The sequence below is a fragment of the Phyllostomus discolor genome, chromosome 5 (assembly GCF_004126475.2).
Source record: "Phyllostomus discolor isolate MPI-MPIP mPhyDis1 chromosome 5, mPhyDis1.pri.v3, whole genome shotgun sequence".
NCBI lineage: Eukaryota > Metazoa > Chordata > Mammalia > Chiroptera > Phyllostomidae > Phyllostomus > Phyllostomus discolor.
Genome location: NC_040907.2, coordinates 18,232,551 through 18,259,809, shown reverse-complemented (window position 1 = coordinate 18,259,809; position 27,259 = coordinate 18,232,551). Strand labels below are relative to the sequence as shown.

The 27,259-nt window shown below is 44.9% G+C and overlaps 1 protein-coding gene, 1 long non-coding RNA gene and 4 other non-coding genes across 8 annotated transcripts; 5 read left to right on the top strand and 1 right to left on the bottom strand.

The window, feature by feature from the left end:
- The first annotated feature begins 1,585 nt into the window (after positions 1-1,585).
- On the top strand, positions 1,586-4,743 carry LOC118500550. Its single transcript, XR_004903116.1, has 5 exons — positions 1,586-1,868; positions 3,209-3,306; positions 3,607-3,689; positions 4,014-4,063; positions 4,516-4,743. It is a non-coding gene; the product is annotated as an uncharacterized LOC118500550 (long non-coding RNA).
- On the top strand, positions 2,267-2,401 carry LOC114498291. Its single transcript, XR_003684727.1, has one exon. It is a non-coding gene; the product is annotated as a small nucleolar RNA SNORA16B/SNORA16A family (small nucleolar RNA).
- Positions 3,360-3,490, top strand: LOC114498306. The gene has a single exon (XR_003684739.1). It is a non-coding gene; the product is annotated as a small nucleolar RNA SNORA44 (small nucleolar RNA).
- On the top strand, positions 3,717-3,836 carry LOC114498316. Its single transcript, XR_003684746.1, has one exon. It is a non-coding gene; the product is annotated as a small nucleolar RNA SNORA61 (small nucleolar RNA).
- On the top strand, positions 4,368-4,442 carry LOC114498345. Its single transcript, XR_003684769.1, has one exon. It is a non-coding gene; the product is annotated as a small nucleolar RNA SNORD99 (small nucleolar RNA).
- Positions 4,744-5,492: 749 nt separating the features above from the next.
- On the bottom strand, positions 5,493-25,952 carry LOC114496544 (tRNA selenocysteine 1 associated protein 1). 3 transcript variants are annotated; one of them, XM_028512099.2, is made up of 9 exons: positions 25,809-25,952; positions 25,170-25,267; positions 20,165-20,264; positions 19,441-19,493; positions 17,886-18,017; positions 16,763-16,882; positions 13,435-13,597; positions 13,183-13,216; positions 5,493-5,631 (listed from the first exon to the last, which is right to left on the bottom strand). In XM_028512099.2, exons 1-9 carry the CDS (start codon positions 25,833-25,835, stop codon positions 5,495-5,497), a joined length of 864 nt encoding a protein of 287 aa, XP_028367900.1. In that variant the 5' UTR covers positions 25,836-25,952; the 3' UTR covers positions 5,493-5,494. The 3 variants fall into 3 exon arrangements, with proteins under 3 accessions (XP_028367900.1, XP_035881508.1, XP_035881509.1); XM_036025615.1 differs by lacking the exon at positions 16,763-16,882; XM_036025616.1 differs by lacking the exon at positions 17,886-18,017.
- Positions 25,953-27,259: the final 1,307 nt, after the last annotated feature.

Here is a 27,259-nt window from a genome sequence, read left to right as displayed (position 1 = left end):
TCATGTATAACAGTATGATGATTACCAGAGGGAAAGGGGGCTGGGGGGGGGTAGAAGAGAGTAAAAGGGGCATAAATGGTGATGGAAGGAGACTTGACTTGGGGCGATAAACACACAATACACTACACAGGTGATGTACTATATAAAACTGTACCCCTGAAACCTACATAATTTTATTAATGAATATCACCCCATAAATTCAATAAAGAAAAAAAAAGATGGAGAACACAGGATCTGCTGATGAGATGTTAAGGAACCTGAGATGTTAAGAGAAAGAGGAGACCAGGGTTGTTCCAAGGACTTACTGAGAAAGGGAAGAGGAAGTGTGGAGGAGGCAAGGCTGTGTCCAGGGAAGCCTGTTTACTGAACATGCCAGTGTAGAGGTCAAGGGAGCAGCAGGATATAAGGTCTGGAGCTCAGGAGAAAAGTGGGGTTGAAGACACCCATTTGGAAGTCATTAGAAAGCTTCTTACACTCTTAATCTGTTGCTTTCTCCATAAAATGGGAAAAACAGTAGTACCAACCTTTTAAAGTGCATGTACACATAAAGATAAGTAGATTGAGCACAGAATAGGAGCTTCTTTTTTTAATTCTTTAAAAAAATTATTTAGAGAGAGAGAGAGAGAGAGAGAGGGAAAGAGAAACATCAACTTGTTGTTCCACTTATTTATGAATTCATTGATTGCTTCTTGTACGTGCCCTGACCCAAGGTGGAACCAGCAACCTTGGTGTATCTGGAGGATGCTCTAGCCAACGGAGCTACCTGGCCTGGGCTGGGGCACTTAATTCTTGACAGCTACTATTTGTATATTGACGCTTATTCATTAGATGGACGAAATACGCAAATGGCACAATGGCTGTGAGTGTGGTCACTGGGGTGGACTCCCGGATTCGGATACCAGCCCCTCACTTGCTAGCTGTGTGATACATGCCTGTTTCCTATCTGAGTAGAAAAGGGCATAATTATAATGCCTGTACATAGAGTTATTATGCAAAGTCACTGAGGTAACCGAGTACAGTTTACCGGTACTTAGCACTCAGAAAAGATACTTACCTATTAGCGGAAAAGACAACCTTGAACAAATTATACATTCATCCCCTGAGCAATCAGTCGCCTTTTCCTAACTCGCCCTCCCAAGACTCCTCTACAAGACCTTAGACCGCGAAACGCACTCAGACGCTGCCCCCCACCAGGCAGGCCCACGGTGGTCCGGCCGGAGCCCTTTCTTTTCCCAGCCCTGAGAACCTGCGCAGACTAAACTCGAGGGCGCGGGATGTTCGACTCTTGCGTAGGCCCAGCGCCCTCCGCAGGCCGTTCAGGAGTGCTGGGCAGACGCGAACGAGGTTCCTCCGCCACTGAGCACACCCTCTGCTTCGTTCCTCCACCCACTGCGAAAAGGCGCCCGCCCCGCACGCACCTGGGTCTGGGAGCCCGAAGCGCCGCCGGAGCCGGAAGGCAAAGGGCCCGAAGGAACTACCACTCCCAGCGGTCCCTGCGGTGCGCGGCTCCAATCCTCGCGCGCGGCCGCCAGAGGCGGAGTCTATATATACTGCCGCGCCGCACCAGCCTGTCCTTTCTCCCGACCGCGGCGTTCGTGATTGTGCGTGAAAAGTTGGGTCTGCTGCTCTTCATGCCCATCCCCTACCAGCAGCCCCCTCCTTCCCTGCCCTTATCCTTACCTCCATCGGCCTCCCGAGGCTGCAGGATGATGAGTGTGGCAATGAGGAACCAGGCCTCTCCGCCCGCCGGGGCCGAGGTCCAGAGGGGCACGTGGGCCGCCTGCGCAGAGAGGAGGGCCGGGGCCCTTGAGGGCCGCGCCCTTCCCCCCTTCCCTCGGCCCGCGCAGCCTGGCGCTCGAGTATGACGGGTAAGTAGCGAGGGCGGGCGGTGGTGTGCACAGCAACTCGGGGCTTTAAGTGGCTTAATTTGCGGGAGGCCGCGTGTTGGTGTGAGCCAGACCTTGAATCGGAATCTGCTTTTATATCCCACAGCTATCTGCTGGGTTACCCTGGGCAAGTGACTTCCCTTTTATTATCTGGCTGCACAACACACGTTAAGAAGGTCGCCCTGGTGAATATGAGGGCAAGGTTTTCTGGAGGATGGGTTTTAGGGTCATTCAGGTATTAAGTGGTAATTGGAGTCTATAGGATATCTGTTTCCTTTTGGTCTTCAGAATGATGAGTTTCAGTAGGCGATAATGATCTGCAGGATTTAGGTGAGTTTTAGGGCAGAGCAGAGCTTGGGCTATCCTGTGACACAGTGCCCTGTGGCCCTTATCGAAGCTGCTGCTGCTTCCACATAGCTGCTGCAGTCAAAAAGGAGCCCAGAGTGACAGTTTTCCTTGACGGTCGCCGTTCTGTTTGCTGTAACTGATCTGCAACATTTCGGGAAAAGACAGTTTCGATTGTACCTGCTGTTTCTCAGGTATAAACAGATCTTGTTTAACATTGATATGTTTCCATAGACTAGCAAAAAATGTTGATAGGGTGGTGATTTTCAACCAGTGTGCCACAAGGATTTTTAAAACGTGCAATTCCTGCCAGGGCTGATGTGGTCAGTGGATTGAATGTTGGCCTGTGAACCAGGGCTCAATTCCCTGTTAGGGCACGTGCCTGGGTTGCTGCCGGGTTCCCGGTTGGTGTGTGAGAGGCAACCTATGGATGCATCTCTCGCGCACTGGTGTTTCTGTCCCTCTTTTTCTCCCTGCCTTCCCCTAGGTACAAGTAAATAAAATCTTTTTAAAACGTTAAAAAAAATTCGTAATACCTGTAGGGGCACTGACCTCTTTTTCCCTTAGATTGCAAATATAATGGCAACAGCCAATGCAACAATAGCCATCCAGTGTGAATGAATCAAAATCATACCTATTTTTTTGTCATCTCGGCAAGAAATACATTTTTTGGTGTGCTGCATTTTAGTACTTGTGTGTACTGTGAGATGGAAGGGGTTGAAAATCACTGTGATATGGGGTCTTTCATAGCTTTTGAAGAGTGGCGTGTTGAGGCCAAGATAGTATGGAGGAGCAGATGGGAGTGGGTTAGACACCTTCATGGGGAAATCCAGTGGTAAGTGGCACAGATCTTGGTGATGCTTTGGATCATTGCCCTTGAAAGCTTAAGGCCTCAGTATCAGGATCAAAGGCCAGTTAAGCCTTTATGATTCTGAAGACCAAATAGAGCATTCAGGACAATTGTGTTCTCATCTTAGCTGTTCCAGGTGAAGATGGCTGGATGGCTCAGATTGCTTTCTGGTGAGTGAGGACCCAAGCCATGGCAGTGATTGAAACACAAGCACTTCAGGACATGGTAGGTTGGTTTCTTGTGGGGACTCGATTTGGGAGCTACCTGGTGGTTCAGTAAAGCATGTTTCCAAGGGCTGTGGCTGGTCGTAGCCATGGGATCTCCAACTGCATGCAAGAGCAACCTGGAGAGACTTTGACAGCTCAGGTCAGCATAATACCTGCAGCTGCCACTCGCCTTTCCTATAGTATCTCAGGACCTGGGCTTGAGAGCCTGCCGCCTGAGTCCAGGTGTTTCCATCAGTTTCCACGCAGATGGATATATTGCATCAACTTTGGTTTTAGAGCTCTTACACTTTTTCTGCAGGCTGTCACCACATTTCCTGGCTGTGTCTGGTACTGAAAAAGCTAAGACGTCAGCTTGTTGCTGTCCCTGTGCTTTAAAATAAGGTAAAGTTAGATGTTGAAGATAGCCTGACCCTCCGGTTCCCTTTCCCATCGGATCTGAACTCCGGTCTTGGTGGTCGTAAAAGGAGGGAAAGTAACACTGAAGCTGGCGTCACAGCTCTGTAGCTTGTGGGCTGGTTTCAAACAAGGTTGAATTCTCTTTGAACTTGTTTCTTTTTTCTCTGTCAAATCAGAGAAAGGGAAGAACAATGTGTGTGACTCTCTGGGCATTGGTATAGTGATGGCTGACTGATAGTTCTGTTTTTGGAAGGAAGGGATTTGTCATTGGCTTTATTGCCTCTTGACTGAGCGTGTCCTTTTTTTTAGATGTCATCAGTGAGCTGTCTTCATCTGTGATTGATGATCTATGGAGTTGGGTAAGTGGGGCAGTTGTCTGCCTTGTGTGCTATATTTGTTAGCTGCCAGAGAGCAAAAATCAGTGTTTACAGTACGATTCGGTGTGTTAGGTTTGCCCATCCTGAAGTCCAAGAGCACACTCTGCTGTGAGTGGAATGTAGCAGAGGGGACAGCCCTGCACCTTGGGCAGCACAGGCTGCTGTGAACACGCTGTACAGGAGCTTGAGCTCATGCTCCTTTGGGGTAACTTTGAACAACGGGAGGTGGATTTGGTAGAAACAAGTAATACTGTCTAGTTTGGGGCATTTGTTTTATTCTAGGGTGACTGGTCTGGGATGAAACCTAATCTTAAGTGGACATCTGTGGATGATAAATGCGGATATGGGACTGAGACCAGCTCTTAGGATAAGTGCCTGGGCAGCACTGATGAATTGGGGCAGCATTAACACACTGGCTTATACTTCCTTTTCAGGAGAGAAGCTGTGTAGGAAGAAGCTAAAAGACCAGTTTGTGGGGGCCAAGAACAGAGACCAAGTAACAGTAAATCCCCCTCAGACCACCCCTCCACCCACCCCCCATGCTCCACCGCCTGCTGCTGGTTCTTGAAACGCCTATGCTCACCCCTTATCTGGGGCTGGTCCCCTGTCCACCCTGCCCTGTAGCATGGAGGACTGTCTTAATAAACTCTTAATGTAATGAAGTTGTCAGCCTCTTTCTTTGGGCTTAGTCCCAGCAAACTTTCCCAACAGGTTAACTGTAGGTGAAAACAGTGACCGTGGTCGTTTTGTGAGTGCTGGTACTCTATCTAAGTACTATGTAGACCCAGACTAAATCATAGCCTCAATTTCTTGATAAAAAAGTCTGACCTCTCAGGACAATAGGATTAGTTCCATAATTGCAGTTAGACATGGTTCTCCTTTGCTGAGCCTAAGATTAGATCTTTGAAGGCTTTTGTGGTATGGCCACTTTAACTCAAGTTGTATTTCCCCTGCCCCCCCTGTCCCCCACACAACTGGAGCACAAAAGGAAATTTTGTTGCAGATTCTAGCAGACTCAGACTATGGAGGAAGAGGGTCCTGGGTGTCGGAGATGACAACATGTGGGCCTTCCCGATCTGTTGACTTTCCAGGCTGAAATTGCTTGCTACATCGAGAAGGCTGCAGTGTTGCAGTAGTCATCAAATCTCGGGAAACTATTAAAATTTTTGTACAAAAGGTTTTACAGAGAGGGCAAGGGAGGGAGAGGGAAACGATGTGCAATTGGTCGCCTCACACACTCCCCCAAGGACGGGCTTTTAGGTTTGCAGGCCAGAGTTCAATCCATTAAGTCACACCAGCCAGGGCTTATTAAAATCTAAAACATTTCCAAAAGAGTTAAAAGTTCTTGAGCTTTTTTTTTAAAAGGAGTCTCTTTTCCCTCATATAGTCCATTGTGGCTATCCTTTGTCCCGGCTACATCATGGCGGGGATCTCTGAAGACACTGTGTCCAGGGGCTGCCAGTGACAGTCCATCAGTGCGTCGTACAGCTCCTCACTCTGCTCCATGAACTCCTTGTTGGCCTCGGTCACATCCAGCTGTGGCATGGGGTCTGAAACAAACAAGGACACATTTAGGGAGCACCAAGGGGAGAAGCACTCAGCAGCCACAAGACCTCACTCAAGAGACTTGGGTTCAGCCCCTATCCAGGACTTCCTGTTTTCTAGGGCAAGTTCCCTAACTCTGGGCGGATACAACTGCCTTGCAGGGTTCCTGTGAGGGTGGAAATAGGATAATAAAATGTGTAGTTAGTACTCAAATAATGGCCACTATTAATTTACACTTACTGAAAGTTACACTTAATACCTAGCCATCACGTGCCCTGGATTTTCTGGTGTATTTATATTAATTTTGGGCTTGGGAAACCTGATCCAAATGACTAAACCCAAACCACTATTATTAAAAGAGTATTAATATAGCATTGCCCTGCTGGGTGTGGCTCAGTGGGTTGGGCACTGTCCTACAAACTGAAAGGTCAGGACAATGATTCCCAGCCTGGTCAGGGTATATGCATAGGTTGTGGGCCAGGTCCCTAGTTAGGGGAATGGGAGAGGCAACCAATCTATGTTTCTCTCCCTAGAAATAAATGAAATTTTTAAAGAAAGACTAATAAAGAGCACTGAAAATGAACTTCAGCTGTACACAATTTGAATTTCCAATTGATGAATGTTGAATGAAGGAAGACACTATAGTCAGAGTGACTGCATTATATAAAGGCCAAACGGGCAAAAATACACCACATTGTTAAGGCATACACATCCAAGTGATAACAGCTACAAAGAGAAGGAAGAAACTGGTTGCCACAAGAAGCTGTGGTTGGGGGAAGGATGGCTTCTGGAGGCTGGCAATATTCTACTTGACCTGAATGCAGGTTTCACGGACAACTGCTTTATAATTTCATGTTAATCTATACATTTGTTTTATGTACTTTTCCACATGTGTTATCTTTCACAAAAGTTTAAACTGATCACTATGATAACATTTTACACTTTCAGTCTTAGTTTGGTATAAAATGCACACACACCCATTCATTAAAACACATTTTAAAACTAACAGGAAAATTAAAGACCTAAATAAACAGAAAGACATACCATGCACTTGGACTGGAGGACAATTTTGTTAAGATGGCAAAATTCCCCAAATTAATCTACAGATTCAGTGCAATTCCTATCAAAACTGCATTTGCCTTTTTGGTTTTTATTGTTTATTTTTGCAGAAAATAACAACCTGATCATAAAATTTATATGGAAATGCAAGGGATCCAGAACAGCCAAAACGATCTTTAAAAAGAACAAAATTCAAGGACTAACAGTTCCCCATTTCAAAACGTACGGTGAAGCTGCAATAAGAGAGACCAGCAGTGGTCTGCAGACAGGGGCACAGGTCAGTGACTAGGAAAGACCTATGGAGTGACAGTAAACTGCTCTTCCACAGAGTTACCAAGGCAATTCAATGGGTAAATAACAGACTTTTCAACGAATGGCGCTGGGTTAACTAATTATACAGGGTAGGGGTAAAATTAGGCTTATAGTTTTGAATACACAAAGCAGTTTATTCTTATATTATTTATTATTGCATTGTTTTCCATATAAACAACTATAAACCTATCTGTGCCCCAGCCTGTACTGTATATGGTGACTATTTTAACTAGATTTGTGGTGGTAATTTTGCAATATATACAAATATTGAATCATGTACATCTGAAACCAATACATTATGCAAATAAAACACTAATATATTATACAAATATAATGTATGTCAATTATGCCTCAATTTTAAAAAGACTGCCATTATTTGTTTGACAAATCCTCTATTGGATATCTGTACTAATGATTATCATTAGAAAAAAAAAAACCTTTCAAGTAAAATTGCTGATTCAAAGTATATCAACATAATAAGAACTTTTAACAGTATATTTATATATATTTCTAAAGATTTTATTTACTTATTTTTAGAGGGAAGGGGAGGGAGACAAACATCAACGTGTGGTTGCCTCTTGTGTGCCCCCACAGGGAACCTGGCCCACAACCCAGGCATGTGCCCTGACTGGGAATTGAACCAGTGACTCTGGTTCACAGGCTGGCACTCAATCCACCGAGCCACACCAGCCAGGACAGTATATTCTTTTTTTAAAAAATGTTCTATTTATTTATTTTAGAGAGGGGAAGGGATGGAGAAAGAGAGGGAGAGAAATATCCACGTACGGTTGCCTCTCGAGTGCCCCCCACTAGGGACCTGACCCACAACCCAGGCATGTGCCCTGATTGGGAATCAAACTGGCGACCCTTCGCTTTGCAGTCCAGCACTCAATCCACTGAGCCACACCAGCCAGGGCTACAGTATATTCTAATTTCGATTTGATTATCAATAGTGTGATGGTTGACTTGTGTGTGAATTTGGGGAGGCTATGGTGCCCAGTTGTCTGGTCAACCACCAGTCCAGCTGTTGCTGTAAAGGTATTTTGTATATATGATTAACACCTGCAATCAGCGACTTTAAATAAACACTATCCTCAATAATGAGGTCGGGCCTATTCAATCAACTGAAGGCCTTAAGGCCTTAAACTGGTTTCCCAGAGATATTCTGCCGTAATACTGCAGACACAGAAATCCTGCCTGAGTTCCAGTCTGTTGTCTGGCTTTATATGTGGATAAATATATCCTATTGGTTATTTGTCTGGAGAACCTTGACTGACACAAGAGTATGTTTACATTTTTCTCGAGGTTTATCAGCCGTTTGTGTTTCTTTTGTAAATTACTTCCAGCTTTCTCACCTACTGTTAAGTCTCTGCATCCATCCTCAAACCAGTGAGTGAGGAACCTCCTCACATAGGTACTATGCCCATTGCTGCAACCAGAGGGTCTGTCTTTCTCTATGAGTTGGAGATCTGAGCGCTGACAGAGGCTCCCTGTGGAAAACGCTAACAGAAAGCAGGACCAGCCTGATCCTGTGTAGGTAACAGCCATGGGAACAGAGTAAAGGGCTCAACCAAGGGCAGGCCTTTGCATGTGCTGACTTCCAAGGACAAAGAATAAAAGCACCCTTCCTCATTCCAAAGACAGTCTGGAAGATGGCCTATTGAAACCAAGAACGAGGCAGAGAAGGGTAACAATCCTTGTTGGGCACCCCCTTCACTGTGTGGTTATATTAGGTTAAAGTGGGAGGCATTATAATTCAGTGATAAAGAGCAGGAAGTCTCGGGCAAGACTGCGGAGGTTCCAAGACTGACCCTGCCTCTTGTACTAAGTTGCAACTTACGACTATGTTGATGTCGAACAAGTAATCTAACTTCTCCGCCTCAGTTTTCTTTCTTTTTTTTTTTAAGATTTATTTATTTTTAGAGAGAGGGGAAGGGAAGGAGAAAGGGAGAGAAACATCAATGTGTGGTTGCCTCTCATGTGCCCCCTACTGGGGACCTGGCCTACAACCCAGGCATGTGCCCTAGACTGGGAATCGAACTGGCAGCCCTTCGGTTCGCAGGCCCACACTCAATCCACTGAGCTATTCCAGCCAGGGCTCAGTTTTCTATTCTATAAAAGTCAGGATAATTGTGGTACTTACCTAAAAACTGTTGTGAAGGATAATGTAGTTAATACATGTAAAGTGCTTGGAACAGGTGCCCTGAATGAAGTAAAAACTTCAGTAACAGCTATTATTAAGCCTCGGTTTTTTGTAGAAGAATGAAGGTTATGAGGGTACCTACCCGTCACAGTGCTGACAGGGAGCAGTGCGTAGCTCAAAATATGCTGGTTATTATTATGTTACTAATAGATGAGAAAGAGATTGGAAAGTCTCCAGTGCTAAACAAATATTATCATAATCAGGTTTATTACCGCTAAAAGGAAGGCATTTCCTGGAGGGACGAGCCAGAGATGAGTACAGAAAGACAGGGACTCCAGGCCTGACTTTGTCCTTACATCACTCTGTGACCCTGAGCAGAACACTTGGGCCCCAGTTCCCCATCTGGCAACTGGAACTCCCCTGTTCTGCCCAGCCTGCTCTCCAAGGTCACTGCTATTAAAATCAGATGAGAGCACATAAGGAAAGTGTTTTAAAATGCTACAAAGTGGACAAGTTTGTTCTCTGCCTGAAGGTGATGTTTCCAATATTTTGCTGAGAGTTTGATCACCTTTTCCCTATGACTCTCTCTTTAAAGACAGTCTTTAAAAGTCTGAGACTTCTGGCCAAGATGGAGGCGTAGGTAGACACACTGCCTCCTCCTACAACCAAAAGGACAACAAATTTAAAGACAAAAAACAACCAGAACTGCTAGAAAATAGAACTGTATGGAAGTCCCGACAACCAAAGAGTTAAAGAAGAAACATCCATCTAGACCGGTAGGAGAGGCAGAGATGGGCAGCTGGGCAGAGAGGCTCATGGCAAAGCAGCAGATTGGGGAGCAGGTGGTCCCGCATTCATGTGTTCTTAAACCTGGAGAAACAACTGGGGGCGGGATGAACCGCGCAACCCAGGGCCCCAGTGCGGGGGAATAAAGCCTCAAAACACCGACTGAAAACACCTGTGGGGGCTAACGTGGCAGTGGGAGGAGAAACTCCCAGCCTCACAGGAGAGTTCACTGGAGATACCCACAGGGTCCTAGAATATACACAAGCCCACCCACCCAGGAATCAGCACCAGAAGGGCCCACTTTGCACGTGGGAAGCGGGGAAAGTAACTGAAATCCAGCAGAGAGCAGAGCAAGCACCATTGTTCCCTCTAGGACCCCTCCCCCACATACTGGGTCACAGCACAGCAACATGGGTTAGGCTGCCCTGGTGAACACCTAAGGCTCCATCCCTCAGTGCGTAATAGGTACATCCAGACCAAAAAAAATAAAAATAAAAATAAAAAAAGCCCTGGCTGGCGTAGCTCAGTGGATTGAGCGCGGGCTGGGAACCAAAGTGTCCCAGGTTCGATTCCCAGCCATGGTACATTCCTAGGTTGCAGGCCATAACCCCCAGCAACCACACATTGATGTTTCTCTCCCTCTCTCTCTCTCTCTCTCTCTCTCTCTCTCTCTCTCTCTCTCTCTCTCTCTCCTTCCCTTCCCTCTCTAAAAAATAAATAAATAAAATATTTCTTTAAAAAAAGGGCCCAAATGAAAGAACAGATCAAAGTTCCAGAAAAAATACAACTAAGTGATGAAGAGATAGCCAACCTATCCTATACACAGTTCAAAACACTGGTAATCAGGATGCTCACAGAATTGGTTGAATTTGGTTGCGAATTAGATGAAAAAATGAAGGCTATGCTAAGTGAAATAAAGGAAAATGTACAGGGAACCAATAGTGATAGGAAGGAAACTGGAACTCAAATCAACAGTGTGGACCACAAGGCAGAAAGAAACATTCAACCAGAAAAGAATGAAGAAACAAGAATTCAAAAAAATGAGAAGAGGCTTAGGAACCTTCAGGACATCTTTAAATGTTCCAACATCTGAATCATAGGAGTGCCAGAAGGAGAAGAGAAATCCACAAATTGAAAACTTATTTGAACAAGTAACGAAGAAGAACTTCCCCAATCTGACAAAGAAAACAGACTTTCAGGAAGTCCAGGAAGCTCAGAGAGTCCCAAAGAAGTTGAACCCAAGAAGGAACACACCAAGGCACATCATAATTACATTACCCAACATTAAAGATAAGGAGAGAATCTTAGAAGCAGCAAGAGAAGACAGTTATCTACAAAGGAGTTCCCATAAGACTGTCAGCTGATTTCTCAAGAGACCTTACAGGCAAGAAGGGGCTGGAAAGAAGTATTCCAAGTCATGAAAGGCAAAGACCTACATCCAAGATTGCTCTGTCCAGCAAAGCTATCATTTAGAATGGAAGGGCAGATAAAGTGCTTCTCAGATAAGGTCAAGTTCAAGGAGTTCATCATCACCAAGCCCTTATTTTATGAAACATTAAAGTGATTTATCTAAGAAAAAGATTAAAAATATAACCAGTAAAATGACAGCAAACTCAGTTATTAACAACCACACCTAAAACAAAAGCAAACTAAGCAAACAACTAGAACAGGAACAGAATCACAGAAATGGAGATCACATGGAGGGTTAGCAACAGGGAAGTGGGAGGGGGAGAGAGGGGGGAAAAGGTACAGAGAATAAGTAGCATAAATGGTAGGTAGCCATAGTATAGGAAATGTAGAAGCCAAAGAACTTGTATGTATGACCCATGGACATGAACTAAAGGTGGAGGGGATGTGGGTAGGAGGGGGTGTGCAGGGCAGAGGGTAATAAAGGGGGGAAATGGGACAACTGTAATAGCATAATCAATAAAATATATTTAAAAAATAGTCCTTAGGTTTTAATCTTTGAGTCTTTCTGTACATTAAAAATTTTTATTTACTTAGAAATTAATTTTTATTTTATGACAACTATACTTATTTAAAACTTAATATCTGTTCAGAAACATGTTGAAAAAAACCTAATTGTTTTTCATAATTTTTCAACCTTTAGAGAATCCTTTAAGTATTAATATCACATTAAAAAATCATTTGTTTGGCCCTGGCTGGTGTGGCTTAGTGGACTGTGTGCCAGCCAGTTCAATTCCCAGTCGGGGCACATGCCTGGGTTGCGGGCCGGGTCCCCAGTGAGGGGCTTGCAAGAGGCAACCACACATTAATGTTTTTCTCCCCCTCTCTCCCTGCCTTCCCCTGTCTAAAAATAAATACATAAAATATTTTAAAAACTATTTGTGGCCCTGGCTGGCGTAGCTTAGTGGATTGAGCTCAGGCTGCGAACCAAAGTGTCGCAGGTTCGATTCCCAGCCAGGGTACATGCCTAGGTTGCAGGCCATAACCCCTAGTAACCGCACATTGATGTTTCTCTATCTCTCTCTCTTCCCTCTCTAAAAATAAATAAAATCTTAAAAAAAAAAAAACTTTGTACATTAGTAATTCCTTCTGTTTTTGTTAAGATTCAATAAAATTATAATCCTTTTAATAAAAAATTAATAGCTATTACTATGCAGCAAGATTAGGGGTGATTTTCAGTTATTTCATAATATTTTACTAATTTTCCAAAATTTCAATTGTAACTATTACTTGAAAATGAGAAACAGGCAATTTTATATGGGAAAAAAATATGAAATAAAAAATGGTTTTTACAAACTGTCGAGTGCAAGGCAACAGTACTTTTTGCTGGAGACCTACATCCCAGGGTAGAATACCATTCATTCAGGGAGTGACTGGCTACCTTCCTCCCCATAGAGCTGCTTTCCCTGGGATCTCTGGGACCTGCCCTCACACTTCTGGGTGACATACACACTTCTTACTGCACTTACGCACTGACTCTCTCATTAGAATGTAAGTTCCTCCAGCCCTGGCCGGGTAGCTCAGTTGGTTAGAGTATCGTCCCAATATACCAAGGTTGCAGATTCAATCCTTGGTTAGGGCACATACAAGAATCAACCACACGAATGCATAAATAAATGGAATAAATCAATGTTTCTCTATCTCAAAAAATTTTTTTAAAAAGTTAAGTTTCTCCAGGCAGAATTCACCGTGCATTCCTTCGGCATCCAGCTGGAGGCACAGTGCCAGACACAAAGCAACCACCGCATAACAGTGGGCAGAGGGAGTGAGCGAAGGGCTCCTTTCTTACCTTCCAATGCATCATCTCCGACTTCTTCATATGTCTGTCAAGAGACCAGAGAGGTGGGTGAGAAGGACGGGGAAATCCTGGCCCATTACCGGGATGGCCTATTTTTAATGAGAGGAACAGGGTTGCTCCATCTTCCCCAATTTTTTTTCTGAAGCCCGACATCCTGTCCTGATCAGTCCCACCCTGGAGAATAAGCCGTGTCTCTGAAGGACGACATCACCCAAGGCGGCAGGCTTGCCAAGCCGCGGTTACCTGCATGGTGCTCTGCGTGTAGCCATACTGGGGATAGCTGTAGCTGTAGCTGCCTGTGTTCTGGTCATAGCCCCACTGGGCATAGTAGTTCTGGTACTGCTGGTAATACTGGTTGTAGCTGTAACTGTACATCTGACTGTATTCCACTGGTTTCACACGACTCCTTAAATGAAGAAAAGCAGCAAAAATAAATAGATGTGAGCAAACATCTCCACAACACTTATTAATCAAACAGGGGCTGGTCTAAGTGCTTTACACTGATTAACTTCATTTAATCCCCACAACAATCTTGTGCAATAAATACACATTAACCTATTTTACAGATGAGAAAACTGAGGTACAGAGAGGTTATACAGGAGCAGTGCCAAGTATTCTTTATGTGTGGTCTCCTGTGTTAAGTCCTGCACAACCCTATGACGGAGAGATTATGCATTATTCCCATGCTCAGATGAGAATGCCGAGTGTCTAAAAGGTGATTTACCCAAGACCACACTGTTGACTGGAGCCAGATGTAACTCCAAGGCTCATGCTCCTAACCCTGCACCATTACCTACAGCACCCGGCCTGACAGAAGACACGTTTGCAGTGTCCTACGTCCTGTACTTGCCCATCAGGGCTGAGGCCCAGGGCCAGTTGAAAGCTTTCTTATCCTGAGTGCACATCTGTCCCAACTACTAACCGAAGACAATGTCGTGTCTGCAAAGGAGCCACTGCTCTCAAAACCATAGAAAACGGCACATGCAAGTAGGGTTTTGAAACTGGCCTGGGGTATGACCAGCAGTCCCAGCTGACGGGAATCAAAGAATGTAACTCAAGACACGACAATGCTCTTTCCAAGTCATTGTACTCCATGGGCCAGGGTCTGGCATAAGGGCACGCCAAACACGCGCAGCTGGTTTATAAGGAGAATTGTAAGTCACACAGTTGGGATGCAGGATGTTCTCACGACTGGCGGTGCATTCTCTCTCCCAGTGAAACCAAAGAGGGAACCGAGCCACAAGCAGATTTCCATGAACGTCCACACACATCCCCATCACAGGCACCACAAAATGCTCCCAGTCCAAATGAGCTCTTCTGAAGTTCCTTGCAAGCACAATGTCTGCTTGGTGAGCAGGGCTCAGCCAGAGCAGTCAGACTCCGCATCTGACTACCTCCCGACGGGGTGGATCGACGCTGTCAAACAGCAGGCTCCCTCTTCCTGCCCCGCGCCAGGCTGAAAACTGACAAGATTTTGCCTCCGCCAGCCCCCTTCCATGCATGCTTCCGAGGACGTCCACCCTGCTCCTGCCCTGTTCACGCAATCAAAGGTGCAGGCAGGGTCTGGACCTTCCTGTTGTTTCTCCACGCTCAGCTCTCACAGCCTAGCTCTCAGGGAACTCTTACCTCCCTCAGTTCCTAGTGCCCGACAGCACCTCCCCAGAAACAGCCACCAAACGCTGACGATATTCTAGGAAGAACTCATAGATGTAGCAATATAACCTCTCTGCTGAAAGGACTTTGTCAGAATATACAACAGAAAGAATTACCCGAGGCTGTTAAAAATATTATAATAATGATTGTGCAACTATATAGAAAAGTAAGTGTGTATAATGAGTAAACTGGGGGGAAAAGACCATGGTTATTATAAAATGAATAAAGAAATAAATCTATCCCTGACTGGTGTAGCTCAGTGGACTAAATGCCAGCCTGCAAACCAAAAGGTCATGGGTTCAAATTCCCAGCCAGGGCAGAGACCTGGGTTGCAGGCCAGGTCCCCAGTTGGAGGCGTGCAAAAGGCAACTGACTGATATATCTTTTGCACATCAATGTTTCCCTCCCTTTCTTTTTCCTTCCCTTCCCCTCTCTCTAAAACTAAATAAATAAAGTAAAAAAAAAGCAGTTTATAGCATGCAAACTCAGCCACATGTAGTGTATGAATGGATATGGATATGTATATATCATTAATAGCTATGGGGAAGCCTGGAAGCCTAAAATAGTCATTTTAGGCTAATGAGGAAATCTTTCTTTAAAATAGTTTCTTTAATATTACATATATCATATATATGTATTTATAATAGAGTGAAAATAATATATATTAAATAGTTAGAAAAAATAGTACTTTGGTGCAGGGAAATCACTCAGGCTGATCTTCCATGTATTAAAAACAGCTAAACCATAAAGAACCCCCAGCCCTGGCTGGTGTAGCTCAGTGGATTTAGTGCCGGGCTGCAAACCAAAAGGTCACAGGTTCAATTTCCAGTCAGGGCACATGCCTGAGATGCAGACCAGGTTCCCCAGATGGGGCTATGTGAGAGGCAACCAAATGACGTATCTCTCACACATTGATCTTTCTCTTTCTCTTTCTCCCTCCCTTCCCCTGTCTAAAAGAAATAAATAAATAAAATCTTAAAAACAAAACCAAACAACAAAAAAACCTCCAAATCTTTTGTCGCTTTAAAAAACAAGGCCATTTGGAAGTTCTGCCCTGAGAATGAAGACGATCTTACACTCCTGCCACGATGTTTCTCAGTCTGGACATTATTGACTTTGGCGCAGGCAGGTGAGCAGGCCTGTCCACAGGGCTGTCCTGGGCATTGCAGGGTGTCTAGCAGCATCTCTGGCCTTCACTCATTAGATGCCAGGAGCACCTCCCCCACCCCAAGTTATAACAACCAAAATTGTCTCCAGATGTTGCCAATGGCCCCTGGTGGACAAAAATCATCCCTAGTTGAGAACTACTGCTTTGGCCAAAGGGCAGAGGACTCTATGGAGAGAAGGGCGGTCTTACGTCTGAGAGAGATACCTGCCTGGAGTTACCTGCCTGGCACGAAAGGTACAATAGTGACGTATATACTCTCCTGTGGGGTGTTTGGATCAATAATTCTTAGCTCTCCCCACAGCATGGAACATTCACAGGCTCCCAGGATTAAATGACATAAATATGGCTGAAGTTGGGTGTTGTTTTTTTCCTTCCGTTCAATCCTCACTAACTCTGGATAAATGTCTAACAGCAGCACTACTGGGTAGAGAGCAGGGGCATCATGTGTGTGTCGCCAAACTGCTTTTCCAGCACTGCTATCAGCAATGTCTGAATGTATCTGTCTCCCCGGGTCACAGCTCTGTCCCCAGCCATAAGCTTCTGGATGGGCCGGGTTATGCTTGTTCACCTCTGATACCCAGCAAACAGCCTGGCTGATATCGGGCATTCTGTATTTGTGAGCTGAACTGAACCTCCCTGTAGCCTTCCATCCAGCACATGGGCACTCTGATTATCAACAAACAGGTGAGGGGTGCCTAGGTGGGGGTTGGTCAGGGGGCCCTCCGCCTTCCCTGCCGGCGCAGGACTCACGCTTTAGGGATCGCCACACTCAGCCGCACCGGCTTAGACCCCAGTCCCACTGCGCCCTGGCACTCTGTCAGGGCTCGCTTCTGTTCCAGTTCGTCTGTGAACTTCACAAAACCATAGCCCCTGCAGGAAAAAAACAACCAAACACAACACACTCTATATAGATCACAGAGGGGATAAAGGTAAAGTCTAAGAATGGGACAGGGGCTGAAGGGGCAGGAAGAGTGCATGGAGCCCTGCGGGTGGGCGTGCCACAGAGCAGTGCGAGGTTCAAGCACCAGAGGGTCCTGAGGTCTGTAGGAACTGCCCCTCTCAGCTCACCGTTCTCTCTACACCTTCAATGACAGGGCTTCTGCCCAAACACTAGCTTCCCCTAAATCCACTAGAAAATATTATCATTATGGCAACAGCAGTAGTAATGAGTTGTAAAAAGTTCCTACAGCAAATATTTACTGAGCTTGCCTGTATGCCAGGGGTTGTGCTGGGCATGGAACTCAGCAGTCGTAAGCAGACAAGGTTCTTGATCTCCTGAAGCCATAGTCTACTTGGGGGAATAAATGAATGGTAGCTAACATTTAATGAGCACCTCTCCTTTCCCAGACACTGCTGCTGAGCATTTCCTCCAGGGTTACCTCACTGAATGGCCCCACAATCTAATGCAGTATCCCACTTTACTGAAGAGGGAACCGAAGTTCAGAGAGGTTTACTAATTTGCCCAAAGTCATAGCAGAAGCAGGACTGAGGTCCAGGTCTGTCAGACTCCCAAAGAATGAGCTGTTTGACGTCTCTCCCCTTTTGAATGAACAATAATAAATAAAATAGCAAACATTTACAGTGCATTTCCTATTGCTTTATTTATATCACATCACTTAACCCCTGTAGAGCCCCCTCGAGCAGACACTGTGAGTCAGACCTGTCTCACGGATGAGGAACCAGGGTCAGGGGTTCAGTAACTTGTCTCCTGCCCTGTCTCTGGCCAGTACCGCAGCCAGGATTCAACCCATGAGGTCTGGCTCCAGGACCTGCACTCTTTACTGCCACGCTGCACGGCCTATCTGTACCACCGAGATCTATGAGGAAAACGGTGAAACTAACAGGGTGGGCATCAATAGCAGTAAGGCCTTACTTAGACACGCCTGTCTGGTCCAACACCACCTTGCCTCCCCGACAGGATGGGTAGACTTTGACGAAGAATTCATACAGCATGCCATCATCCACATCTGGGGTCAGGTCCCCCACAAAGAGGGAGTACTCAGGGCTGAGGAGAGAGAGTAAGATTCAGAGACAAGACCTTCGTTATGACGAGCTCTTTGGCCCATTCTAGGGAAACTTTATCTGCGCCTTCTTCGGGAATGACACATTCGAAGGGTCTTTAACCAGGTCCTGATCCGTGTCGTTCGGCAGTCCCGGCGGAAGAGGTGTGCGGGCAGTCCCCCGATCCCCCAGGTCCTTCGCCCACTGCACACGGCCCGCCTGGCTTCAAGGGTTACATGAGAGCAGATGGGGGCCGAGGTCAGAGGTACTCAAAACATAACACTAGATGTTCTGTGGTCACTGCTTATTTGTAATTTAAATGGTGAAAGAGAGCGAGAGAATGAGAATTGGACTTTATCTACAGAAGACCTACAACCTAGCTAAAATGCAATCCCAGAAATTTTGGGACAGGGGTCATCAAGCTTCGTCTGTGAAGGGCCAGGGGACCTATGGTCTCTGCCATTTTTTCTTTGTCTGTTTTTACAATCCTTTAAAAATATGGAAACCATTTTTAGTTTACAGGTGACACAAAGCAGGCCACAGTTTGCCAACCCTTGTTCTAAAACAATCCTTTAAAAATGTTTATTAAATAAAAAAAAAGGACGAGCAAATTCCTTTTTCTTATTTCAAGTGTGATACACATTCCTTGTGTAAAATCAGAATACACGAAAGGACAAAGAAAAATAAAATCACTAATAACTCAACCACTCAAAGGTAAACAGCAAACATTCCGACACTTTTCCTCCTGTCGTCTTCTTTTGAATTTACAAAAGCTGGCTATGATTTGTTGTGTTTCTAGCATTTTTTTTCACTTTTAACAGCCAGCATCTCGAAATGTCCCTATTCTGCTTCTGCATGACTTGTTAATGGAATCATTGCATTCCTATTAATTAACATACTGCAATTTAAACCACTTCCCTATTATTAGATTATTTGGTTTTCCCCCAATTTTGCCCACTGTACACAACCTTTCAACAAACACCTTCGAGGCAAATCTTGCACATATCCTGAATAAATTCGGAGAAGCAGAATTATGGGGTCAGTGGGTATGTATCTTTCTAAAGCTTTTCATATATTGTTTTAAAGTTTTCAAAGGCAACTTGAAACGCTGAATCAAATTACCAGTATCCCACTACAAGTCGATTGTTACGGAATAAAGCCTCAATGCTGTGGGGGGCAATGGGGCAGAAGGCTAGAGAGAGCAAACAGGGAGAAGCCCCGGGCCTCGCCACGAAGCACAACGGGAAGCCCCGCCGGTGGGGAGCCAGTGGGGAACGGGACGGTGCTGTCCCTCAGGAGGGAGGCAGAGTGAGCCGAGCCCCACTCCCTACCCTTCCGTCGGGGGGTGGCCTGCACAGGGATGCATGCTGTTTCTATCTAGACACTTCCTGGGGCTTGAAGCTACCTTGGGGCGACTCCGTACTTACCTGTTATCTGGTTGTTTCCCATAAGTGGCATAATTCAGTTTAAAACGTTTTGCCTGGAAATTTAAAAACAAACAAACTAAACCAGAGAAAGGTGTTTTAAGAGTCAAACAATATTTGAAAAAAACTGAAATAAATTACCTTGGCCAAAACATCTCCCCCTCTCTAAGCCTCAGCTCTTTCTCCTGTATAAAGTGAGGGGGTTGCACAGATGACCGCTAAGGGCACTGCCAGCTCCATGGTTCTATGGCCCAGGGGTGCCAGCCTGGTGCCGCTGTAAGCTAAGTAACTGTGGGAAGAGCAGAATGTAACTCTCTTGAAATGTGTCCTCACTACTGCCAGCCTGTTCCACTCTCTCAGTTGGGCAAGAGGTGCAGTTTCAAGTCGTCCATTACGGGAGGGGGCGGGGCGGAGTGGGAAGGGCATGGACTTCAGGGTAGACCAATCTTCAGTTTGCATCCTGGTTTTGCCACTTACTACCTGTTTGCCTTGGGTAGTTATTCCACTCCCCTAAGCTTCAGGTTCCCAGTCTGTCGAAGACAACAATGCCTACTCGGCAGGGCTGTTATAGAACTAAATAAAATAATATAGCCCTGGCAGGGTAGCTCAGTTGGTTAGAGCATCGTCCCCATAAAAAAATAATAGAAATATACAGCAGGGATTCAATAAATGATAGTTATTGATAACAATAAAAATGGCAACATCATCATTATCTAAGTGTCCTTACAGGTGTGGCTCCTGGAAGGGGTTTCCCATTAATTTTATGCAAACACTTCTCAGCTGTGGCCAAATCTGCGAATTCTACAAAACAGTAGCCAGCTGGGATCCTGGAAAGAAAACAGAGAAAGAGAACAGTTTAAGACGTGGTTCCCAGATGAGAGTCTTGGCCTGAAGGGAGGGAAATATGTTTTTCTAATCAGAGCTCATACTGTTTTTGTTCCCCGACAAATTCCAATTCAGAACTAATTTACAAACGTAAGACTGTCACCTGGCCAGTGTGGCTCAGTGGATTAAGCATTGGCCTGCGAACCAAAGGGTCACTGGTCTGATTCCCAGTCAGGGCAAGTGCCTGGGCTGCGGGCCAGGTCCCCCCTAGTGTGGGGTGCGCGAGAGGCAACCACACGTTGATGTTTCTCTCCCTTTCTCTCTCCCTTCCCCTCTGTCTAAAAATAAATAAATAAAATCCTAAAAAAAGTTGAAATGTCGACTGGCCATTCTATGGTATATCACTGATAATGTTGTCACTGTGACATGAGCGCTGTGGTTAAGCGAAAGCATGTCCAGTTTGGGGCAATGTATTTAAAAGTGAAGGGTCACAATGCCCGTAACTGACTCTCATATGGTTCAGCAAAGAAAAAAAAAAATCACCTACCTACCTGTATCTATCCTCCTAAAGATAGACTTAGGTAAATAGGGAAAATATGGCAATATGTTAACAACTGTTGAAATTAGGTGGTGGCTGTATGATTATTCATTGTACTATTCTTTATAGTTCTGTTTTAAAATTTTCATATTCAAACTTTTTTTTCAGTCACCTCCACAGGCAAGGCTGATACAGAGCTGGAGAACATGGTTCCTGCCCTCACGAAACGTACCATCTAGTTAGACAGACAAAGCAAACCCACGGACCTTAGCTACCAGGGGTATCTGTCAGATTTCTGGCATTCTAACTTTGACATCCTCACAAGAGACATAAGGAGGAAGACCTGGCTATATCCTCTGACATCCTTTCATACTCTGAGATACTGAAAACTGTTACTCCCTTAACACCAACCTCAAAGCTATTACTAGTGAAAGAATCCAAACCTTTCTGGATATACTACTTTAGATCTTCAGTTCAAACAACCATATAGACACAAAACCGAGGGAATGGGCAAGGGCAGTACCTGAGCCCAGGGATCACAGAGCAGCCTGTGAGCTCTATGAATGTTTACTGATGCTAAGAACAGTGGTGGGCCAGGTCTGTCTTGTGCGTGCTGGAATCTCAGGGCTGACAGATGTGAAGACCACCGCCCGTACGGACACTCCCTCACTGTGGGCCAGGCACTGTGTCAGCCCCTTCACAAGCACCACCTCACCCCACCCTCGAGTAGCTCTAGGAGGCGAAGGAAAGCTGAAAACATCACATCCATGCAGATGAGAGGACTGACCTCTAGCAGGATTATACGATATGCCTTAAAGCAGACAGCGGGTATGCGCCAAAGGTTGGATCTGAATTCAGGACAGTGTGATACACCCTTTCGCCAAACATAAAAACTGAAACAACAACACAGCACTCATGTATGCATACCCTACAGTGAATGTTTTATTATATTTTCATTATTTTTTTAAAGATTTTAAATTTATTTTTAGAGAGAGGGGGAGGGAGGAAGAGGACAGAAACATCCATGGGAGAGAGAAACATCAGTTGCCTCTCTAAGTGCCCTGAACAGGGTCTGAATCTGCAACTCAGACAAGTGCCCTGACCAGGAATTGAACCAGCGACCTTTCACTGGGCAGGATGATGCCCAACCACCTGAGCCTGGTCAGGGTGTTCTACTATTTTATCCAACTATCCATCCTTCTACCCACTTATTATCCTTATTTTCTGATTCACTTCAAAGTAAGTTGCAGATATTGGTATACTTCCCTCAATTACTTTTACATAATTATTAACAAAGTTCAATGAGTGTTTCCAGTTTTTTCTCTTTTGGTTTACATGCAATGAAATGCACAACTCTAAACAGAGAGAAAAAACTCATGGATGCAGGCCCTGGCTGGTATAGCTCAGTGTACTGAGTGCCAGCCTGCAAGGCGAAAGGTCTCCAGTTAGATTCCCAGTCAGGGCACAGGCCTAGGTTGCTGGGCCAGGTCCCCAGTTGGGGGAGTGTAAGAGGCAACTGATCAATGTATCTCTCACACATTGCTGTTTCTCTCTTTCTTTCTCCCTTCCTTCCTCTCTCTCTAAAAGTAAATAAATAAAATCTTAAAAAAAAAAAACCCTCACGAACACAGACAACAGTGTGGGGATTGCCGAGGGGGATTGCTGGGGGTGGCTGGAGGAGACAGGAGGTGGAGGACGGTGTGGGGAAATAAATGTTGATGGAAGGAGACTTGACTTAGCTTGGGGTGGTGAATACAGGGTGCAGATGATGTGTTGTGGAACTGTTCACCTGAGACCTGTATACTTGGGTTAACTAGTGTCACCTGAATAAATTCAATAAAAAAAAATAGAAACACACAAATCTTCTAGATGCTCAGTTCATTTCTACCCAGATTAATTTTGTCCATTCTACAGTTTTAAATGAATGAAATCATATAGTGAGGCTTTCATGTATAATGCTTTTGAGATTCATTCATGTTGTTAATACATAAGTAGTTCCTTTTTGTTGCTAAATGGTATCCTATTGTATGACTACACCAGTACCTATTCATGGATACTGGACTGCTTGCAGTTTTCGGCCACCATCACAAAGCCGCTCTGAACATTCTTTTACCAGTCTTTTTTTGGTGCATATAGCTTCATCTCTCTTGGTTCCAAAGGACCAAACTTGCCCCTATTGGTTGTACCACCAACCACTGGTGGCAGTGTCACCAGGGATGAATGACAGATGTGGTTGCACCATATCTAACTGCGCTCTTTTAATTCTTTTCCAAAATTTTTTTTATTGTCATCCGAGGACATTTATTCATTTGTTTTTTGAGAAAGGAAAGGAAAGAGAAACACTGATGCAAGAGAAGCATCGACTCCTTGCCTTGGTACCCACTCAGACTAGGGATCTGTGCCAGGACCAGGAATCGTATGCATCGGGATGGGGGAGGAACCCGCAACCTAGGCATGACCAGGAATCAAACCCGCAGCCTTTTGGTTACAGTACGACACTCCAAACACTGAGCCTCACTGGCCAGGGCTCTTTTTGAACTTTAAAAATTGTGGTTAAATATACAAAACATAAAATCTATAATTTTGGCCATTTAAAGTGTACATTTCTGTAGTATTAAGTACAACAACTTGTACAACCACTGACTGTTTAAATTTTGTTGTTAAAAAATTTCTTCTTGCCCTGGCTGGCGTAGCTCAGTGGATTGAGCACAGGCTGCGAACCAAAGCATCACAGGTTCGATTCCCAGTCAGGGCACATGCCTGGGTTGCAGGCCACAGCCCCCAGCAACCACACATTGATGTTTCTCTCCCTCTCTCTTTCTCCCTCCCTTCCCTCTCTAAAAATAAATAAATAAAATCTTTTAAAAAATGTTTTAAAAAAAGAAACATTTCTTAAAAAAAAATTCTTTATTTTTCTTTTGACTGATTGCAATTTTTTTTTTTAAAGCACAATGCTCTGTTGCATGTTATTTTTTTCTTGGGCCATATCTTTTTCCCTTATTTTCTCTGGTCTTGGTTTTTAAATTCACATTGATTTATTTTATACAATTCTTTCTTAAAATTGAATCTTTATTGTATTTTTCCCCATTACCATTTAGTCCCCTTATGCCCCACTCCCCCCATTTTATACAATTCTTGTAAGCCACTTCACTCTCTGCCAGATAAAGCAAGATGTAAATGCAATGTGTCTGTAAGTACCATAAGAGACAGCAGAGTTTGGTAATCATGGGTAGAAAAGGATAGTTTCACATCTTATTTCAATAAAGATTAAAATGTGAGAGCTATGTCAATGCTTAAAATCATGGAAAGCATCACAGAATAAATTTTCATACTAGGAGCTCATTATCTGGGGTTTTCTGTTTACAGGAGCAGGAAAAACAGTTACACCAGCATGATCCACCCGTCAGAAAATCAGTCCCTGGCTCCTGGGGTTCTGAATACACAAAGCACCCGTCAACCCAACAGTCAGAATTGGTGATACTTCCTATCTCTCATCTGTATGTTCAATCATTTGATGTTTGAGCGAGTTGCTTTAGTAGAGCAACTGACACAGAGTAGATGCTAAATAACCACCGTCAAATTGATAAAGGAATCCTCCCGTCTCTAACTAGAACCTCAAAGAAAACTGACCCCCAAAGAGAAAGAAGAAACTGGAGGCAATAGAGCACCACTATCTGAAAATATTCTCTGCACTGTTTTGCTTAACTATTTGTCTTATTCCCCCATTAGAATGTAAACTCCATGAGAGGAAAGACTATGTCTGGCTTGTTTCATGGGAATCTAGAGCAGATAAATAAGTTTTTAAATGAATAGCATAAGAGTTAAAGGCACTCACGGCTTTGAGGGCGGAACTGAATTGGAGTCCTGGCTCATCATCTAATGGCTGTGTAACTTTAAGACAGTTATTAAGTTTGTCTAATAACAGTACTTCGCACAGTTTCTGTGATTTTAAAAAGTGATTTTAAAGTGTTTATTACCTACCAGACCATAACCTGTTTATATTTACAGAGAATATACCATATGCAGACACTCTTCTAAGTGCTGAATATGAATTAACTCATTTAATCGTCACCATAATTCTACGAGGTAGGTGCTATAATCATTTCCATTTTTATAAACAAAGTGAACTAGACAGAGAGGTTAAGTAACTTACCAAAGGTCACACAGCAGACATAATTTTCAAATACAGGCTGCCTCCAGGGTGCATATGCTATACTTCCTCTCAATAAGCCCCCAAAAGTCAGGTTTTATAACATAATCACTATTATTAGGAGTGAGAGGCCCTGATTCTGTGATTTTTACCTTCACCTGAAAGACACTTGCAGAATAATTGAGGGAGAACTGAGAGGGTGGAAGGAGAGAACCGTACCCAGTGAGGCGGTTTCGGATAATTTTGACGCTCATCACGGTCTCCCCCATGGTGGCAAAGGCTCTGGAGATGAAATTCTCATCCATGTAGGGCTCCAGCTGCGTAAATACAAGAGCAGAGAGGTTCAGGCCAATAGGCAGGCTCTGCTTGCCCGGCTCCAGAGCCCATTCCCCTCAGTCCTGGGTTGGTCCAACCGCTAGGGGATGGGGTGAGGGGGTGTGGCCAGGTTTTCAAATGCTGAGTAATCTGAATGAACCCCGGCTCCCGCTTTCCCAATTCCTTGCATCCCTTCTCTTTAAACTTGCTCCCTTTAGGGAGCCTCTCCTTGGATTTAGGCACCCAACCCCTCCAGTTTTAAAACCACAGAGTCCTTCAAAATCCCTGGGATTCCTCCCATGCTCTGTCCCCAAAGAACCCCCCTTTCCCCTCCATGAACCCAGGCGGGGCCCCAGGATCCTTTCCCCCTCACTCGGCCCCTACCCTTGGATGCTGGGACCCGCTGCTGTGTCACCCAAAAGAACTCCCCTTCCCATTCACTTTCATCTTTTTGTAACTGGAGGACGCCCATCTCTTCACACCCTCCCTCCCTGCTGACACTACGATTCCTCCTGCTCGGACCCCGACCGCCCTCTCACTCACGTCACCCATCCACAGGCTGGCCGCCATGCCAGCAGCGGGACCCGGACTTAGCGGGCTGCGCCGCGCTGGCGCGCCAGTCCTCCCGGCCGGGACGCCCACGGAGCATGCGCCTACGACGCCTTCTGCGCACGCTCCGAAACTAGGCGCCCTGGGCTGCGCCGGCTGCTGCGACTCCGGGTTCTTCCGGCGACTGGGCTACTGGGCGGGAAGCAGAGCTTCCGGATTCCTGCAGGCGAATTCTGATCAGACCCAGCGGCACGGTGCCGCGGTAACTGGCTTTCTCGGGTTTCTTTCTGACTTTATGTATTTAAGCACACATGCGTACCTACGTTATGAAAGTAATATATGCTCATTGTAGAAACTTGCAAATATAGACATTTTTGAAAGATGAAAGGTACCCTTTAGGAGCCTGGATGATCCCCTTCCACTGAACATGACCTGTCAGCCACCCAGTTCGCAAGATTTTTGTTCAAGCTGTAACGAGATTCCTGTGTACAGTCCGGAGGGTTAAAGGGTGTAAATTGGGGCAACCCTGCCATCTCAACCAGTCCATCCCCAAGTCTTTTCACTCTACGTTTTTGAGCCCCACCTGCCTCAAAACAGTGACATGCCCATAGAAGGCCCTCGGTTTTGACAGTGTCCCAGGTCATTGCCTCACTTTAGTGCCCATTTCTGAGTGGGACGTTTCTGTTGGTGATGATTGTCGTCTCTAACAGTGAAGCCACCCCAAATGTTTGAGGATCCCTTTCTGGGACTTGTTCCCACTGAGCTGATAGGCCACTGAGGCCCTTATATAACCTAAGCTTGGGGTGTTGGGCCCTTAAGTAAATCACTCATTGATCTGCAAACTTGAGATCCAACCATGAGTTGCAAACTTTCCAGCTTTACCCTACTCACTGCAATAGTAGCGTTGTGGTTGGGTACCCTGGCTGTAGATTGAACAAATGGAGCACCAATCCCAACCCCTTCTCCGTTATTGTGGCAAGTTTTTGAACCTCTGAGATTAATGTGAATGACACTAGTGCTTACTCATAGGGTGTTGAGGACTTAGAATTACAACTTACAGCTATATATTCAGTACTGTTTGCTAGTCCCTGTGTTGCACTCTGCTTACTGTTTTTAAAATATGGAAAATGTAAAACTATTCTTAATTTAGAATATAAGCTTCATGGGACAGGGATCTTTGTACATTTGTTTCTAATCAAATTCCTACAATGTTTCGGATAGATATACACTGAAAGAAGCATTTGCTGAATTTCTGTCAGAAACAGCAGTCCCTTACCCATCTAGCCACTCTAGTGGGGCAGTGATTTCCAAATCTATTCCCTAGAATCTATCTGTGTATTTCTAAATAACATACTTTCACTTATAGTTTCAGATATTTTAAGCAACTATCCTTCCTACATACATACTTCTCCATCTTCTGATAAATTTTTTGTTAAAGCAGTATT